Source organism: Rhagoletis zephyria, unplaced genomic scaffold (assembly GCF_001687245.7).
Source record: "Rhagoletis zephyria isolate East Lansing unplaced genomic scaffold, Rhagoletis_zephyria_1.1 Rzeph_scaffold_01154, whole genome shotgun sequence".
Lineage (NCBI taxonomy): Eukaryota > Metazoa > Arthropoda > Insecta > Diptera > Tephritidae > Rhagoletis > Rhagoletis zephyria.
In genome coordinates, this window is record NW_016158238.1 from 2618 (window position 1) to 21578 (window position 18961).

At 39.4% G+C, this 18961-nt stretch overlaps 3 protein-coding genes across 3 annotated transcripts; 1 reads left to right on the top strand and 2 right to left on the bottom strand.

The window, feature by feature from the left end:
* The first annotated feature begins 1042 nt into the window (after positions 1-1042).
* LOC108362969 (uncharacterized) lies at positions 1043-4517 on the top strand. Its single transcript, XM_017616130.1, has 2 exons — positions 1043-1687; positions 1755-4517. Exon 2 carries the CDS (start codon positions 1806-1808, stop codon positions 2367-2369), a length of 564 nt encoding a protein of 187 aa, XP_017471619.1. The 5' UTR covers positions 1043-1687; positions 1755-1805; the 3' UTR covers positions 2370-4517.
* Positions 4518-10016: 5499 nt separating this feature from the next.
* On the bottom strand, positions 10017-13377 carry LOC108362970 (uncharacterized). Its single transcript, XM_017616131.1, has 2 exons — positions 12665-13377; positions 10017-10471 (listed from the first exon to the last, which is right to left on the bottom strand). Exons 1-2 carry the CDS (start codon positions 13173-13175, stop codon positions 10353-10355), a joined length of 630 nt encoding a protein of 209 aa, XP_017471620.1. The 5' UTR covers positions 13176-13377; the 3' UTR covers positions 10017-10352.
* Positions 13378-15493: 2116 nt separating this feature from the next.
* LOC108362968 (uncharacterized) lies at positions 15494-16204 on the bottom strand. The gene has a single exon (XM_017616129.1). It carries the CDS (start codon positions 16202-16204, stop codon positions 15494-15496), a length of 711 nt encoding a protein of 236 aa, XP_017471618.1.
* Positions 16205-18961: the final 2757 nt, after the last annotated feature.

Genomic DNA, 18961 nt, shown 5'->3' on the forward strand with positions numbered 1-18961 from the left:
CACTCTGTTGGTATGATCCCTGAGCAAGAAATCTCACAGTTATGAAAGTCTTTAATATATTTGGGAGGACGGCTTTTTTGCCGTGCGCGCAAGTCGATCTCCACTTCTGTTAGAACATACATACATATGTATGTATGTACATAACAGCTTCTTTCGAAAGTCGAAAGTTTCTCTGAAATCTAAAGAATTTTTTTCAATAATCTATACATAGTATAAAGTAGGGATGGGTGGCAAACATCTCGCGCGCAGCAGCGCGGGCACGCAGGTGCTAGATGCGGGGTAAAAATTTAAAACCGAAAGGGTTAGCAATAGCCGTGTACGTGTATTAACCCATTTTATGCAATGTATATTGCCAAAGGCTATTATATTCACCTCTTTGTTTATAGAGGAACAATTTCTAACTATATTTGTAGTCTATTTATTAAAAATAATTCAACATCATAAATGCCGACCAATTTAATTTTTTTATTAATAAATCAATAAAGTTTAAATTGATTATACATATGTAAAAAATAGTATGTACTAATTCATAATGGCGAACAAAAACGTGTTAACGATCTTGCTTGCGCATGTGTTCGTAAATAAGAGAGCCGAGCGCTGCTACTAGGCTCAGTCGGTAGAAAACCGTCATATAAAAATGTTTTGCGCATGATTGTCCTTTTTTCCAAGCAAATTTCTAAAGAAAAATTATCTGCGCAAGAACAACCCCTCCCTTTGAAAATTTGCGACCAGCTGAACGCTGACAATGCAAAAGTGAATTACAAAACAGCTTATATGCACGCAAGCAAGTCGGTACTCACCACCAATGTTGCCATTTCTGTTTCTGCCGTCCCGCCAGATTAATAAACCAAAATCGCTAGAATCCTGCTAAATCATTTAAATTCTGTAAACTCATGAAAAAAGTTTCTTTTATAATTTAGCAGTTAAACTTTATTTGATCAAATTAGAGATCATATGTTTATAAAAAACCACCAGTTTTTTTTAACAAAAACAAAATTGGAACTTCGTTATATGGTTTTATAACCAGTGTTGGGATTTTGTGGCATTAAATAAAGTATAAAAATTGGTCATAAGAAAATCGTTTTCGTTTTCGTGACTGTTGAGCTTGTTGATTTAATCAAAATGTATTTACCAAAGTGTGATTGAATTTGACATTTCTCTCGTAAGAACGATCCTATAATGTCAAATTGGAAAAATTTTTTTGTTTGTGTTTTTTGACATTTTAGTACCTTAAAAGAGAGCCACACTGAGTTGTCAATCACACATTGTTTAATACACCTTGGATGAGGGCCTAATTCTGCACCACGTCGAATTTCCGTCGTAGTTACGAAAAAAGAACAGTGGCAACCTTGGCATTCTAGTCTCCGAAGTGTTATTCGAACATTACGAAAATTCAAGTTTGTATGTATTCCGCATCACTTCGTAACAGTTATTCGTAGGTATTTTTTCCCTAAAGAAAATCAACGTCGGAATCTATTTAAATTTTTCACATTTAAGTACTGTGAATTAAAATGTAAGTATAAAATTGTACAAATACTTTATGCGTTTGTATTTATATGAAATTTATGCATAATAGGGCGAGGACCACCAATCCAAGCCAATATGAATTGTTGGTAGAGCTACTCACGCCGCTAACGAGCTGAATGCTTTGGGACCACCATGCAGGGACTGGGCAGGGTGGCGAAAGGTTATATATACAATTGATGACAATTTGCTTTAAATATTTATTAACTTCGCGTATCTTTTGGTTTCAGACATGGCTTGATTGGAAGAGCTACGTTAAAAAGAAGCTTTCCCACAACAAAATGGAGTCTCGAGCTACTGGAGGGGGTAGTTTTAATAAAAGGCCCATAAGCTCCTTAGAAGATAAGGTGATTTCGCTGACCGGGCTAGAAACTTGCACCTCAGGCCTTCAAGCTGGGTTAAGCTTCGGTGGAAGGCAGGTAGTGGAAGCAAGTAGTACCAGTAGTCAAGCTGCCAATAGCCAAGCTCTTGCCACAAATACCAGGGAAGAAGTTATTGAAACAAATGCTACAGAAAACGGAAGCCAAGTTGAAAACTGCGACACTGCTCCCACTCCTAGAAGAAGACGACATATAGCCTCGACCGCTGAAGACATAGAAAACTGCGAAATAGCTCCCACCCCTAGAAGGAGGCGGCATGCAGCGTCCACGGCTGAAGATTCGCGAAATCTTTTGAGTGAGCAAATAAGCATGCAGCGAGAGTTCTATAAAGACCAATGCGATCATAATTCGCAAGCGTCAAGTGGCCTTAAAAGAGTTTATCGCGGCATAGAAAAACTGTGTGAAATAGAAAAAGAAAAACTGAAGGAATTTAAGCGACATAATGCTGTCAAAGAAATTGCTTAAGGGAACGCAATAAATTAAAAAAGAAGCGCTAGAATTAAAAGCTATAGCACTCGAATTAAAACAAGCAAAATTTGAGGGAGTGAGAGATGTAAATATTAAACGTATATTTTTAGTTGACACACGTTTTCATTTATTTCCAGATAAGATATATTCTAGGTAAATACTATGTACATGTAAAGCTTTGCTTATGGTTTGGTTTCACTCACAACGCAAAAGTTGCAAGAATTCTTTGGCGTGTTCGTTCAGCATCACTCCGAAGATTCTCAAATTCCGGGCCATAATCGGGCTCAATTTCTTCCACATCATCTCTCTCAGGCAACGGTTCAAATTGGTCATCGGGGAAGTGAATACATATGTTGTGGAGAGCACAAGCTACGTTTACAATTTGGCAGGCCTTTAGAGGAACATAATTTAAAGCTCGTTCCCCTAAAAAACATCGGAATCGGCTTTTCCACACACCAATTGTTCTTTCTACCACACTTCGTGTTTTTGAATGGTGATCATTGAAAATTCTTTCTGGCGACCCTGCAGCTGCACTTCTATAAGGCGTCATAAGCCAAGGTTCGAGTGGGTAGCCGGCATCGCCTAGAAGAATATTTGTTAATATTTATTTGTAAGCTACATGGTACGGATTTTTACTACCAAGAAGCCACGTGTTAGTATTTCCTTCTCTAAATTGCCGCTCGAAATGCTTCCTACCACTACTTAACTTCCAAATATGGCTATCATGGTTACATCCTGGATACCGTGCATCTACTGCTCTTATTCTCAACTTATGGTCGCATATCTAAAATAAATTAAAACGTTATATCAAACTTACTATCATTACATTAAGACTATACCAGCCTTTTCGGTTGAAAAATAGAAACGTCTCTGACGAAGGTGCTGTTCGTTTAACGTGAGTACCGTCAACACACATTACTACTCCTGGAAACATTGCCTTTGAATAAAAATCTTGTTTTGCTTCTACTACTTCCGACTCGTCCATAATAAAATTTATCCAGATTGGGCAAAGCTTCCTTTCAAAAACATTTAATAGCAGCGATATTGTCTTCGATACTGTGGGCTGCGTCATTCCGACATCATAGTCCTTACCAACTCCGTGTTGGTAGCCTCCTTCTGCAAAAAAAACCTTAAGAGAGCTACCAAGCGGCTCAGACTCGTTATTGATGAACTCTTTGTCGGGCCACCGAACTCTTCATCCAATATTCCTAGCAAATATTAAAGGCAATCTTTGCTTATCCGAAAGTTCTTTGTAAATATGAAAGAAACTTAGTTGTAATTTTTAATTGTTCATATCTGTCTTACACTTACGCCATAACATTCAACTGAAAGGGATCGCAGGCGTCTCTAAGTTGTCGTCGTTTTATATTTTCTGCGTTACTCCTTGAATATTCATCTTCTTCGAATGATAAAATACCAGCAGCAATGGATTCCATAATTTTTAGCTTTTTTTATTATTGCTACAACGTTTTCTTTGCTTTTTTCTTAAAATAACTTATTCTTGCAACTGCTTTCTATTTTCAAAATAAGCTTTCACTTGAGAGACGTAAATGACAAATAACTTCGAAAATTCGAACAACTTATACATCTCCGTCGGAGAATGGAATGCAAACAATTTTTTCTTTGGAACTTAATTCGGAAATCGGGACTTTTCCCGACGGGGTGCAGAATGTAGCCCGTAATGTTGATTTTTTGGACTGCAAAATGTAAATGTAAAAAATTTGCAATCATTATGAATAAAATCGCTAAAAACAAGCTGAGTGGAAAAGTCGTTAAAATGGCAACACTGCTCAGCACGGTTGGCCAGTAGTTGGGCGTGGCTCATTCTCTGCCAATGCCTGCTGATGAATATGTATGTAAATTAATAGCATGGTTGCCATATCGCGCTATCATAAGCTGGTTAGCTAGTACTTGCAAAAGTCTTTGAATATTCACGTAGTGACGCGAAAAATAGCTTTGTTGAAAGATTTTGATGTTGTCTAGCATAGAAAAAGGAATTGAAAAAATACAACTTTGACTTCTGTACTTTCGGTGCGTATTAACGGTATAACATACTATGTAATTTTTTAAGTTTTTTCTTTCGGACTTATAATTTTATGAGACTATGTAAATCCACCAATTAGTTTTAAAATTTTTGCGTTGTATTTAAAATCACTTTGAGTTTATAATTATTTGCAGCAGTATATATGTAGGTATATACATACACTTCACTTTGCATCGTTAAAAATTAAAACCTTCAAATCATCAAAAATATATAGATATGCATACATGCAGCTTTTTTCATGTTAGCTGAGCCGAAGATACCTAAAAATATTCGACAACTATATAATACTATTAGAATACCTTTCGAAATCTTTTTATACACATAAGTATGTACATACATATGCATTGTTTCAAATAAAATATATATCTTGATTGAATTAAAGTGAAAATTCAATTGGTTCTATAAAAGTTTAAAATCGTTATTAGTGCGTTACTATTTATTTTGGTTTTTGATAAATACAACAATATTTATATCTTGGACCGATCACTAATGTAGTATAGATGCATATTAAATTTTACTGAAAAAAAATGTTGATGTTTTGATTTGCCATGGGGTCTCAAATTCGTGAGTACTCACATATACTATATATACTCTCATTCCGATCACACATACAGATGCAATTCGCGCAAAATTTTCTGTTTCACCCCCGGGCATATTTACCTCACCTCTTCTACCCAACGGTTTGCACATTTGCCCGCGGTTTGCACGTTTGGGTATTTTGCCCGTATGTGCACATTATGCCCATCGCTAGTATAAAGGATGTATATAACAGCTTCTTTCGAAAGTCGAAAGTTTCTCTGAAATCTAAACCATTTTTTTAATAATCAATTGGGCAATTCACAAGGTGTTGTGAAGTATATTTTCCTAACAAAAGTTGTGTTAAAACACGACGGTTGTGAACACCTGTTACGATTATTTATTATATCTCAGCACTTAACCTCACATAACACCGAATAAACATAGGTTGCAGAGTTGTATCGTCATGTGTTATTTTTCTTCACAAAACAATAACAACATTTTTACAACTGTCATGAAATATCATGACTTCACGACAAACACGACAAATACGACACCTTGTGAATTGCCCATATATGTACATAGTAAGGGTATTCATCAAACCTTATAAATGCATTGTAAACCGTATAAACTTATAATTGTGTAAACCTTATAAATGAACTGTCAAAATTTGTATGGAAACTCGTTTACACATTTCTGATAAATTTATCCAGCGATTTCACTGAATAAACTTGATAAACTGAAGACAATGCAACTCTGTCGCAACTCTAGCTATGTTTTCTTAGGCAATAATCGGGATCCGCATACAAATTTTGCACGCAAATTCAACAACGATATGATCCTGATAGAGATCTGGTTCAATTATTATCCCGTCTGTTTGTTTTGTTTCACTGATAATTCGCAAAGTTTGGTAGCCGTGACAAATGAATTCATACACAAACAGACATTCTGCCATTGTTTCTTATAACTTGCTTCAAATAAATAGCCTTTATGTTATATGTACATTTATTTAAATAGATATCTCGTAAATATAATTTTTTCCAATTTAGTGAGGTAGTTTCTATAATTTCTTTATCCCCGTGCTAGTAGTATAAAGTTAGTGACACTGCGCTTTATAACCAAAGAAAACACGACTATTGTCGCATGTGTAAACGAAAAGAGAGTGTGGGTCGTTCATGTAACAGAGTGCATAAACTTATAAGATTATCTGCTTGATAAAGTTATCGGTTTAGATGAATACCACTAGTATAAAGGAAAGTCGAGATTCTTTGTACGCGGTAATCTCGAAAACTACTGAACGGATTTTTACAAAATTTTCTCTAATATACTCTGTATCGACTGGAGGGGGATCTGTTTCTACTTAGAATTTTAATAGAGTTGCCACCTGTCTAAAAAACTATAAGATCCGCACCGTTCGTTGGATTACAAAAGATGAGGTGTCAAATGAAAGGGATTGGCCTCTAGAAAGCTCTTATTATTTTTTTTAATAGTCACTGAAAAGACTTAGCCTCTGGATGTGTGATAATGTACTATTTTTCTGAGTAGGGTTGCCGCCTGTTTAAAAACTACAAGATCTTCACCGTCCGTTGGATAAAAAAATTAGATACCAAATGAAAGTGCATGGCCTTCGCATGTACGAAAACTTTAATTTTTTTTAGTAGGGTTGCCACCTATTTAAAATTACCATCTTCTATACATCGTATAAAGGAAAGGCGAGATATTTTAACCACGCTACTGAACGGATTTAGACAAGAAACGAAGTACATGATGACATATGATTTCTTTCTAAATGTACATATACCTATATCGTCTTTAAAGTACAAAACCGCGTATAACGATAATGCAAAACCGCGTAGGTAAGGTCACCAAGATTTTACCGGAGAGAGTAAAAATATATGCTACTCTTGATCAGCGGTATAACAACTATGCTGTTATTTTGCAGTACATGGTCTAATATCGATATATTGGTATGAATAGATAAGGCTTTATGCCTGGAGCTTCCTATGAGCAAATCTAGTTTTTGGCACAAATGTCAGTTACGCGGTTTTGCAAAACGACGATAGGCGGTTTTGCACTTTATATGCACCGGCTAGTTAAGAAATAAAACTTATTCCAGTTACTTACATTATCGAGTTCACCTCCAGAGGTTTGGAAGCATCTTTCAATTGCCTTCTTACTGTAGTTTCATAAATTTATTAATTTAAATTTATGTAAAACGCAATTGAGGTTGAAGGAAACATGTTTTTCTTAATTTTGTATGGCTTATGGGAAGTTTGCGCGACCTTTAGGTATAAAATGTTTGCTTTGAAAATATTTTAGCTAGACAAGAACAGCTGGTTCATTTAAATTCACAACAAATGGTACACAAATACTACTGTCATTCACAATAGTACATCTATCTGGCGTGTGGAAATCATAATACGAAAACTCATTTTATACGATACGCTTGCAAGCCTTTATCGTCTATCGTATGAAAACTCATAATAAGGGGGTAAGGCAACATAAAGAGACTTTAAGGTGTGACGATCTTTAAAATCACCAGTGTTTTTCTAATGAAACCGATCATTGCAAATGATTTGGAAACGATATAAACAATATGCTTGGAGAAGGATAACTTGGAGTCAAAAATAACACCTAGATCTTTCATCTCATCACAGCCATTTAGGAAACAGTTGTTTAATTTGTAATTAAACATTCAAGTAGTTGATTTTCTAATGAATGTTACCACGAAGCATTTCTTAACATTTAGATGTAAATGGTTTGTTGTGCACCATTGTTCTAAAGCATCTAAATCTGACTGCTGATTGTTACTGTCTGATAAATTTTGTACCTCTAAGAGGAGTTTTATGTCATCTGAACATTAGGCATTTTGCAAACTTAAAGTGGTTCGCCAAATCGTTTATAAAGATGATAAATAGCAATTGGCCACAGTCTATTCCTTGTGGAATGCCCGACCACGCCTCGTCTAAGGTTCTGAATTTAGCAGAGCCAATTTTAACAAAAAAAATCTGTTATCTAGAAAACTGGTGAAGAATTCTAAAAGTTTCCCCGTGACTCCATAATGTTTCAATTTGTATAGCAAAATTGAATGATCAACTTTGTCAAACGCCTTCGAGAAGTCTGTATATATTACGTCTAATTGAGCATGGTTATTGCATGCATTTCTTATTTTATTTGTGGCTAAAGCTATATTAGTGCAAGTCGATTTACCAGGCATAAATCCATGTTGACAGTTGTAGATAACTATGCTGACGTGATTGAATAGCTTTACTTGAAGTATGTGATCGAATAGTTTGGCTATTGTACTTTGTTTAACGAGGGGCCTATAGTTGCACACATCGTTGCGGTCCTCTGATTTGTAGATAGGCTCAATTGAACAAAAATCATCCACGAGTCGATAAAAGCGCCCTTATTTAAACATTTATTGAAAAAGAGTGTAAGGGGATAGGCTACGGTATCATAGCAAGTTCTTAAGAATTGCGGAGAAAATCCTTCACAATCTATTTTAAAGCTAGGTTTTAGTGCCGAAATCGCAAGCTGAACATTATCCACACTAATATCAAAGGTGGTAATGTTTTTTAATGGATGAGGGGTTAAAACTGGATATATTGTAGTGTCATATTTTCCATAAACTTTCTGTGAATATTTCCGATCGCTGGTCCCTTCGCACTCCCCTCTTGACGCACTTTATTTCCAATTAAAGAAATGCTTAGGTGCAGTTTTAAATTGTTCAAAATTTTAGTTTATTCCCAAGCTTTAAAAGTTACAAGGATTCGCTGAATATATATTTACTCGGCTTCACACAATAACAGCGTTCAGTTTAGTCGCATATGTACACATACATATAGTCAGTCAATAAAGTTTAGGTGCAGCGAAATTAAAGAAAATTCTGCAAAATTTCATTCAAATATTGCACTTTTTATTTACGCTCTCTAGAAAAAATTTGAGTATGCAGTTTTTTTTTTTAGCCCAGTCAATTTTAGTATAATAAAGTGCAAGTATGAGGAAGCTAGGACTTACCATTGATTTTTGGGAAATTTTTTTGTTGAATGTGTCGCACAGTTTTTCCATATAAAAAAATTATCAAACATTATTTTATATGGAGAAAATGAGCGACACCTTCAACAAAAAAAAATTCCTAAAAATCAATGGCAAGTCCTAGCCACCACAAACTTGCACTTTGTTATACTAAAGTTGAATGGGCTAAAAAACTGCATACTCAATTTCTTTCTAGAGAGCGTAAATAAAAAGTGCAATATTTGAATGAAATTTTGCGGAATTTTCTTTAATTTTGCACAAGGTTTGGAACCCTGATTTTTGGGTTTTTTGTTGTAGAATTGACCATATTCTTATAAAAAATGATCAAAAAATAAAATATTTAAAAAATGGTTGCCCGTATTGTAAAAAATTCGCTGTACCTAAACTTTATTGACTGACTGTATATACTAGCGTTCACAAATAATTTAATCAGATTGGCAAAATATGAACTTAAAAATTATACAAAATACTAGGACGCGTGCGCGTTGACCGAGGTTGGTAGCTGAACTAACTTTCGTCGTCATTTTTCACCATGATGGTAGGCGGCCGTGCGCGCTCGGTAATCATTTTCGGAATTGACGTAGGTCAACTGCCAAACTGCTGCAGCCAAGGATTGCACGCACGGCCGTCGTATTGCGCTTTAAGCGGCGGCTTTAACATCCTCCCCGCCCTGCAGGAATGCGCTACTTAGGGTCTCCTGCAGCTCTTTCAGCACGCGGATCGCGTTGCCCAGGGCGCGGTTAGTGGTGCGGCCCTGATAGTTGGCCGTTTGCTGGCCTTGGGGGTTGCGCGCAATCGTGCGTCGGGCGGTCTTCTTGCGCGGCGGTTGCGATGCCTGATTGTGCATATTGTGCGCCTGGTTGCGCGGGTTCTGCGCCTTTTGCTNCGTTGCCCAGGGCGCGGTTAGTGGTGCGGCCCTGATAGTTGGCCGTTTGCTGGCCTTGGGGGTTGCGCGCAATCGTGCGTCGGGCGGTCTTCTTGCGCGGCGGTTGCGATGCCTGATTGTGCATATTGTGCGCCTGGTTGCGCGGGTTCTGCGCCTTTTGCTCGGGCTACTCCCAACCGTTGTGGCGGCTTCATCGCCTTGAAGGCCGAGCACGTCCGCAAGGCGTGGCACCGGTGGCATAGTCGGCATTGCAGGCAGTTGTCCGTTTCCGCCGTTGGAGCCAGGGGGCATGCCTTCCTTGATGCCATGATGTCTTCGATATGGAAGTAGAAGCAAAGGCAGAGAAAGGAGAAGTACTTGGGTACAATATTTAAACGGGAAGTTAAGACCCTTAATATACAGAAGGAAAATATGTATAGAATTATTTATTGTGCTTTTGGAGGGAAGCACAGTTTGACAAGTGGCCGCGTGATAACTCCATTTTGTGTACGGATTTCTACGACACGTATGTGGTTATCAGGGCCGTGGCGAACGATTTCCATTCGTCCCAATCGCCACTCGGTGGGGGGAGCGAATCTTCTTTGATCACGACGAGGTCGCCTGGCTGAGGATCGCGTTGTGGGCAGGGTTCGGATTTGCCTCATTTTAGCCCTCGCTCGCTCGTTAGTTTGCTCTGAGCTAGCGCAACTCACGAGCAAAACGCGAGGCTGTTTGCAAATGAGCACTCGTTAAGTACGAGAGCACGCGCTGAGTGCCCGCGAGCGAGTAAGCACACGCGGGCAGCGCAAGAGTAGAGCGGCAAGCAAACGAGGGCCTCATTAGCTCTGCCCTCGCGAGGGCGTCGTTGCGAGCGAGGTACTCAATTGCAGCATCAGACGAGCGAGGCGAGTAAACGAGCGAGNGTACGAGCGCACGCGCTGAGCAGCCAGCGAGCGAGTAAGCAAACGAGGGCAGCGCAAGAGTAGAGCGGCAAGCAAACGAGGGCCTCATTAGCTCTGCCCTCGCGAGGGCGTCGTTGCGAGCGAGGTACTCAATTGCAGCATCAGACGAGCGAGGCGAGTAAACGAGCGAGGCAGATGAGGCGTGTAAACGAGCGTGGCAAATGAGGCAAGCAGATTAGACAGGCAAACGCGTTGTTTGGTCGGCAAAAATGTATGGGATAAAAATTGCAGCAACTAAGAATTTCGAGTAAAGGATTGTATGCACGCATGCAGATATGTATATACATACATATGTATATACACATATGTTTGTATATATTTATGTATATATTCTCATGCACAGAAGAATAGATTCGTGCTATTTTGACCAGTTTTATCTACTAGGTAGGCACATATGTGCATACATATCTATGTAGGTATAATGTTTTTAATGTTCAATAATTTCTTATAAAATTTCAACTTATACACTTAGGTCTCTTTTTATGCGGTTCTTTTTTATGCGGATTTGAATTTATGCGGTTTTTCAAACACTTTTTTCGCTGTAGCGATTTTGCTTTTTTGAGAGCTTTTATTACTTTTTTTCAATATGTAAGGGGCAATGCTTCTGATAAATAATTTGTCTTTGTATTCTTACATACAAGTAATTACTAAGTAATTTGACTAAGTAACTATGTTACATATGTATAAATGAGAATATAATATTTATAAAAATCATTATTTTGTCTTTCATTTCATAAATGAGTAGGACATCAGCATTTTCAAATGAATATTCCTGGTTTAGCCCCATACATATATATGTATGTAGGATAATACAAACTACTATTTGATAATTAAGGCTGGTCCACATAGAACTTTCGCGTTGACTTTGTAGTTGGCGTTGGTTTGACAGAACGCAAGTTAAAAGTATGCGTTCTACAATGAAGCTTGGCAGAGACTACTTTGGCCACTAAATTAACATATTAACAGAGATACATTAATATTTCATATTATATTTCTTGCCTTCATTTGATTAAAAGTAAAAAACATTTCATTTAATTTTATTTATTTGCAACAGCTGGCGACCGACGCAGCGATCGTTCTGCTTTGTGTTGGCCTTAGCGTTGCCAAATTTTGGAAATGTGGACGGCTGCTTTGAAATTCGACGCCAACGCAACGCCAAAGTTGTATGCGAACCGGTCTCTATTCTTTGTTTACGCAAATTTTCCCATGTCTACATATCCATATATACATGCATACATATGTACATATGTCCTTGAACAACAGGCCACAAGTAAATTTTTTCACCAAGGACTATATTTCATTCAGGTATACAGCATAAGTGCTACATGTAGCAAACTATTTCGGGGGTGTTAACAAGTGCTTACTTGTTTTTTGTTTCTGCGGCACAAACGATTATAATATCTTCGTTACTTACTTTTCTCTGTAAAGACAAAATACATGCATATGTACATACATACAAACATATATAAATATGCATGTTGTGTGTACACAAGTATGAATATAACTCTAAAAAATAATTCATTCCATAATCTATGCTTACCTATGTAATCAATTTTATTTGTTGTTTTAAATGCTGCCCTAATATAATACTTTACATACATATATATATGCATATGTACAAACAATTATTAACTACTTTCGTACATAATCTATTGACATACATTCCCACACTCGCACACAGCCTCGCTCGTTTAATAGGAGTGTGAGCAAACAAGCAGCGCTCGATCGTTTGGCGAGCGAGCCAAACTTCGGGTGCCTCGCCTCATTGCTGCTACGAGTACGAGATGCGAGCGCCTCGTTGTCTGCGAGGCATTGAGTAGGAGTTTGCTCGCTCGCTCGCTCGAACTCCGAGTTTTTGCCCACCCTGGTTGTGGGGTTTTCCACTTGTATCTCTTCTGAAGATCTTTGAGGTAATCTTCTTTCCAGCGGCGGCTAAATTGGTGGTGAAGTGCTTTGACTTTCTCCCACCGGTTTAGTAGGGGGAGGTCTTCCGCATCAGACTCAGGAATGGCCAATAGCGGTGCACCTCGAATGAAGTGACCCGGGGTAAGTGCTGTCATATCAGCTGGGTCTTGGGAAAGTGCGTACAGAGGCCTCGAATTGAGGACTGCTTCAATTCGCACCATAAGCGTCATGAATTCTTCAAAGGTAAACTTGTGGGTTGCAGCGGTTTTCTTTAGATGGATTTTAAAGCTTTTCACTGCAGATTCCCACAAGCCGCCCATGTGGGGGGCGCTGGGTGGTATATATTGCCAGTTGATGCCTTGAGGGGCATATTTTTTTACAATGCCTGCGGAACATTCGTTAAGGAATTTAACGAAGTCGCGTTCGGTAGCGCGTTGGGCGCCTATGAACGTTTTTCCATTGTCGCTCATCATTTTTGAGGGGAAACCTCGTCTGCCAACGGAGCGGGCGAATGCTGCTCGAAAAGCCTCGGTTGTAAGATCCGAGCATAGCTCGAGACGCACTGCCTTTGTGGAAAAACAGACAAAAACTGCAACGTATGCCTTGATAAGGGTGGTAGATCTTAGCACCGATGCTTTAATTTGGAATGGCCCTGCAAAATCTACTCCAGTTTTAGAAAAGNCGAATGCTGCTCGAAAAGCCTCGGTTGTAAGATCCGAGCATAGCTCGAGACGCACTGCCTTTGTGGAAAAACAGACAAAAACTGCAACGTATCCCTTGATAAGGGTTGTAGATCTTAGCACCGATGCTTTAATTTGGAATGGCCCAGCAAAATCTACTCCCGTTGTGGAAAATGGGAGTGAGAAACTGCAGCGCTCAGGGGGTAGAGCGGCCATTATTTGGGTGCGTGTTTGTTGCTTGTAAAGCGTGCACACTTTGCATTGAAAGATGCATTTTTTAATTAGAGGTTTTAGCTTTGGTACGTAGTACTCTTGCCTTACCATTTGGAGCATTAATCGTGTTTCTGCGTGAAGAAGCAGCGAGTGTAAAAACTCCAAATATAGCTGGCAGAACCTCGATTCGGTAGGAAGAATTATTGGGTGCCTTTTAATATAGCTCAATGTGGAATGTGCTAGTCGGCCATTAACGCGTAGAAATCCGTCTTTGTCCAACGAAGGATTGAGAACAAGAGTGTGGCTTTTTATCTTGTAAAGCGCTTTTTTCGCTCGGAAAATGGCGTGATTGCGCTGCGTTGATAAGACGAATTTTTGCATATTGAAATTCGTTATGTGTCAGATGTGGATAGGTGATTGTAGCTAACCCCTTTGATTTGTTGCGGGCATTGCTCACGAAGCGGAACATGTACGCAGTCACGCGGAGTGCTCGAGAGAGAGAAGAAAAGCGATCAAGAAAACCGACCTCTTCTTCGAGCGCGTGATATACCTCCCCCTTGTGCTTTTCTGGTGGAGATGCACTGCATGCCTTTGACCTTGGCCATGCATCCATGTGGCAAGAGAGCCATTTTGGTCCGTGCCACCAGAGTGGGGAATTTGCCAAGTCCTGCGGTTTGCAACCACGGGTGCCGAGGTCGGCTGGATTGTCTTGGCTGGCAACATGGCGCCATGTACCGGTTGGAAGATATTCCCGGATTTGGGAGGTACGATTGGATACATACGTCTTCCATGTACATGGTGGCTTTTCAAGCCAAGCTAGCACAATCTCTGAATCTGACCATAAGAATGTGTTGCACGATTCCAATTTGAGCTGTTTTCGAACAGTTGCGACCAGTTTTGCGAGTAAGACTGCACCACACAGCTCCAGGCGTGGCAAGCTTACCGTCTTCAATGGTGCGACTTTGCTTTTTGCAACCAAGAGAGTGGAATATCTTTGGTTGCTAGCATCTACGCGGATGTAAATCGCAGCGCAATATGCTTTTTCCGAGGCATCGCAAAACCCGGGATTTGGGTATCTTGTCCCGGAGTGAAATGAACCCATCGAGGGATCTCGATGTAGCAGGCGGCTGGCAAATTTTCTGCGAACTGTTGCCATTTTGCTAGCTATGGGTTTGGCACATTCGTCCCAACCAACGCCATCCAGCCAAAGTTCTTGAAGCAGAATCTTTGCTTGAATCATCACTGGCGACAGCCATCCTGCCGGGTCAAAAAGTTTTGCGACAGAGGATAAGATTTGTCGTTTTGTGACGGCATTCGATGTCGATGCAGGCAGAATGGTGTAGGAAAATTTATCTGTAAGTGCGTTCCCATTTATACCAAGAGTTTTGGTTGTGGAAGCGCTCTCAAATATCAAAAAGTTGGAGTCGAGAATATCCTTATAAATTTTTCTAAAATGGCCGGATGATTGGCCATTAGTTTCTTAAGTATGAAACCAGCTGACTTAAGCGCTTTGATCACTTGAAAAAGTGATTCAGTGGCGTTGTCAATATCATGACTTCCGGATAGGATGTCATCCACACACGTTTCGGTTTTAAGTATTGTGGCAGCCAAGGGAAATGTCGCTATCGTATCATCTGCTAATTGATGCAGGGTACGGATAGCGAGGTATGGTGCACAATTAACGCCGAACGTTACGGTTTTAAGATTATAATCGGTCACAGGAGAGTCAGCCGACGTGCGAAACAAGATTCGCTGAAAATCTTTATCGTCCTCGTGGATGAGTATTTGACGATAAATTTTTTCAATGTCGCCATTGAACACGAATCTGTGCATTCGCCACTGCAGAATAAGCAGCATGAGATCTGGCTGGAGTGTGGGACCAGTGTGCAACACGTCATTCAGGGATTTTCCTGAACCAGATGTTTTGAGGCGTTGTATACCACACGAACTTTGGCGGTTACCTTATCTGGATTGACGACCGTATGATGTGGCAAATAGAACGAGAAGTATTTGCCATTAGCTATTATCTCGCATGGCTTCGTGTGCTCCATATGACCGAGGTCGAAATATTCTTGCAACATATTATTGTACGTTGTGGCTAAGTCGCATTTTTTTCTGAAGCGATCGCTCCATACTAAAAAAACTGCTGAAGTGCAGCAGACCGAGAGTGGCCCACACAGCTTTTTTGGAAATTCTTCCTTGAATGGAAGTCGCACAATGTATCGACCGTTTGGGGCACGAGTCGTTGTTGTTGCATACACATGCTCACATGCCTGATCTTCAGGTGAAATTTGTGGAGGTTGTGGAATCTCCTCCTCTTCCCAAAACTTTCGAAGCTGAGAGCTGAGTGTTGCATTCGAGCACTTCTCTACTTGTGTCGAGAATACCACCACATTTTTGGTTATTGGACCACTGAGAATCCAGCCAAATATTGTTCTTTGCGCAAGTATAGGGGCGGAAATCTTTTGTATACCTTCCAGCAGGATTTGTGGAAGTATATCGCTGCCGATTACCATATCAGTTTGAGCTGGTATGTGGCAACTTGGGTCAGCAAGTTCAAGGATCTTGAATCGTTGCCAGTTTTCACGGCAAATGGTGAATGTAGGCATGTGCCTCGTGAGCTGAGGTAACGCGATATCCTGTGTGTTTATCCGTTGCATGGTTTTGGGTGCAACCAATGTGAGTGGACAAAGCTTTGAGGAGCTTTGTACTACGTGTCCACCCATGCCGGAAATTCCGAACTTGGAACGTTCGAATGGTAGTTTCAACCTTTTCTGAACTTTCGACGAAATGGAAGTTCTTTGTGAGCCTTGATCAATCAGGGCTCTAAGTTGAAACAATTCCCCCTCGTGTTCACCTGCGACCATGGCCGTTGGAAGGAAAATTTTGCTATCATTGTCGGTGTGCAATGTACTTGTGCTTGTTTGGAACAGCACGGTTGCTCGCTGGAATTGGAGCTTGACTGCGCTTGTCGAGCGGGAGGTGTAGACTGGGCAGTAGGTAGCAAATAGATCACACGTGTCCTGGGTATTGTTGGAAACGGCCTCACCATATGACAAGATTGATGGAAAACCATTTGATTTTCTCTTAGAATTAATAAAATTCCAAAAGCTTTTTGGGTTATAGTTAAGTTCTGTTATATATATATTCTTTAAACAAGACGTTGTGCAGGCTGTCAAACTCTTTCCCCAGTTTACGATAATGCTGGTGATCTACTTCAGATCTGCTCGATCTGTATTTTTTAACGCTTTATTTTTTACATTTTTTAAGTTTCATAGCTTACGAGTTACACCGTGACGGTTTGTTATGCGTTTTTACTGTTTTTAAAGGCACGAAGCTAGAGATTGCGTGTGAGAGCTTCCCACAAAGTCTCATATGAAGCCGTTAGATCATCTGATGTGCTCAAAAACTTCCAGTCAGTTTCTTTGAAAAACTCATTAATTGCCACGTAATTTCCTTTTAAGTAACTGTATTCTTGCGATTTAGTAGTAGGTAAAGTATCGTAATCGTAGAATTTAAAATTAATTCGTATTGCTTTATGGTGCACCGTATTTCTTGAAATAGGCGCTTCACATTCTTCACAAGAAATTGTTAGATAATTGGAAGTGAATATGAGATCAAGATTTTTCCGTTATTATTTAATATTGGATTACACTGCCTACGATTATGTGAAAGTAGAATACTAATAAACAATATATCGATATCCGATTTGATGTTTGTTGGTATCAAGTTATTACTAAGGTTTGACCAATACAGGTTACTTAAGTTGAAATCGCCTAGATAAATTATCTCGTAATAATTATCAAAATCTGTTACGAGGACTAAATTATCTAAATGTTTCTGATAAATATCTAAACCACTAGTCAGGAATATATGGCAATATAAATACAATAGATTTATGATTTGAAAACATAACACTGACACAGATTTCCTCTACTTCGCTTTCAGCATTATTAATTTTGATTTCCTTGCGCTTTCAATTTCTTGCTGGGTTTATTGGAAATTATAGTGGCAGATGCAGAAGCAGGGCCAGAAACAGGGACAGCGGTAGCATTTGAGGCTGTATTTTGATCAGCTGTATTAACCAAACGAGCGACGTTAGCATAGGATACAGGTATAGCTGGAACAGCGGCGCCAGAAACAGAAGCAGCGGAAGCATGTGAGACTTTCTTTTGATCATTTGGTATAGCTGGAACATTAACAGCTTCATTAATCATTTTAGCACGTAGCAGCGTCAGAGACCCAATGCACGGTTGCCGGTATCACAGTAGACGAGTTGTCGGGAATGACTATTTGCTCAATAAGAATTGAACGACTAGCAATGTCAATAGCGGGACTAAGCGAGGCTGAAGTTATGTTAAGCGCAGGCGAGGGAGAGATAGCTTGATGCTTAGTTGTGTTGTCTGTGCACTTTTTCCTTTTACCTTTTTATCATCATGACCCCCAATTGCGTGTACACAGCCACGAGGTTCGCTAAACTCTGCCGTAACCAGCGTGCGGACAGAAGCGACATCTTCAGCATAGAGTTTATGCAAAGGTTTTATTTTTAAACGCAGTTTTAAAATTTTTGTGATCAAAAAATGTTTGTCGGCTTGCAGAGCAATAATCATGTCAATCGCACGAGTACGCTCGGATTTTAGAGCAAGAACCTCACTGATTAAAAAGGACAGAGAGATACAATTATCTTCGTTTTTATTCTCATTTCGTAGTTGACTTGTTACCGATTTAAGCACTTGTTGACGTTGCATTTTTAGATTTGGCTCTCTCATCACTACCAGAGGAAAGAGGTGGAGAACGGATGGATTTTTGGCGAGCTTCCGTAGTTATTGCTGAAGTAATTGTTATTAGAGTGAATCAAAAATTCTAAATCGGCTGGCAAAATACCAACACAATCCATAAGAAAAAAGTCGTTGCATTTCCCGCACTGCACTTTGGATTGGTTGTGATCAACTTTTTGCCCACATACACACGGCATTTTATATAAATAATTTAGTATACACTTTTAAGTTAAATATTTAATTAGAATCACTGTCTCTCAACCGTATTGATTGGTTGTTTTAAATTTGGTTCAATATGAGTCCATTTCGCATCGTAAACACTAAAAAGCCGCAGAGCATAATAATGACACGTCCGCTTTCGCCGAGCTCGCTTACTCATGTAATGAGCAATTCTGAGCATACTAATTTGTAATAGGGGTCTTCCCACCGTGCCTGGTACTCAGTAACTCGGTGGTCGGTAATTTTTCCCATGTATTTTGTTTGTGTAACATTATCTTACACAAACAAAATACTTTAGGATTTTATATGGTTTTTACACAACGTTGGAAAAGTAAGAAGCAAATAATTTAACTTTAGTTACACGTTTCA

Coding starts and splice junctions, on each gene's coding strand:
- LOC108362969 (XM_017616130.1), top strand. CDS start 1,806: ATGGAGTCTCGAGCTACTGGAGGGGGTAGTTTTAATAAAAGGCCCATA.
- LOC108362970 (XM_017616131.1), bottom strand. CDS start 13,175: ATGATGAGCGACAATGGAAAAACGTTCATAGGCGCCCAACGCGCTACC. Junction 10,472..12,664: donor CAAGTGGAAAACCCCACAAC/CAGGGTGGGCAA, acceptor CCTGCCCACAAC/GCGATCCTCAGCCAGGCGAC.
- LOC108362968 (XM_017616129.1), bottom strand. CDS start 16,204: ATGCCTACATTCACCATTTGCCGTGAAAACTGGCAACGATTCAAGATC.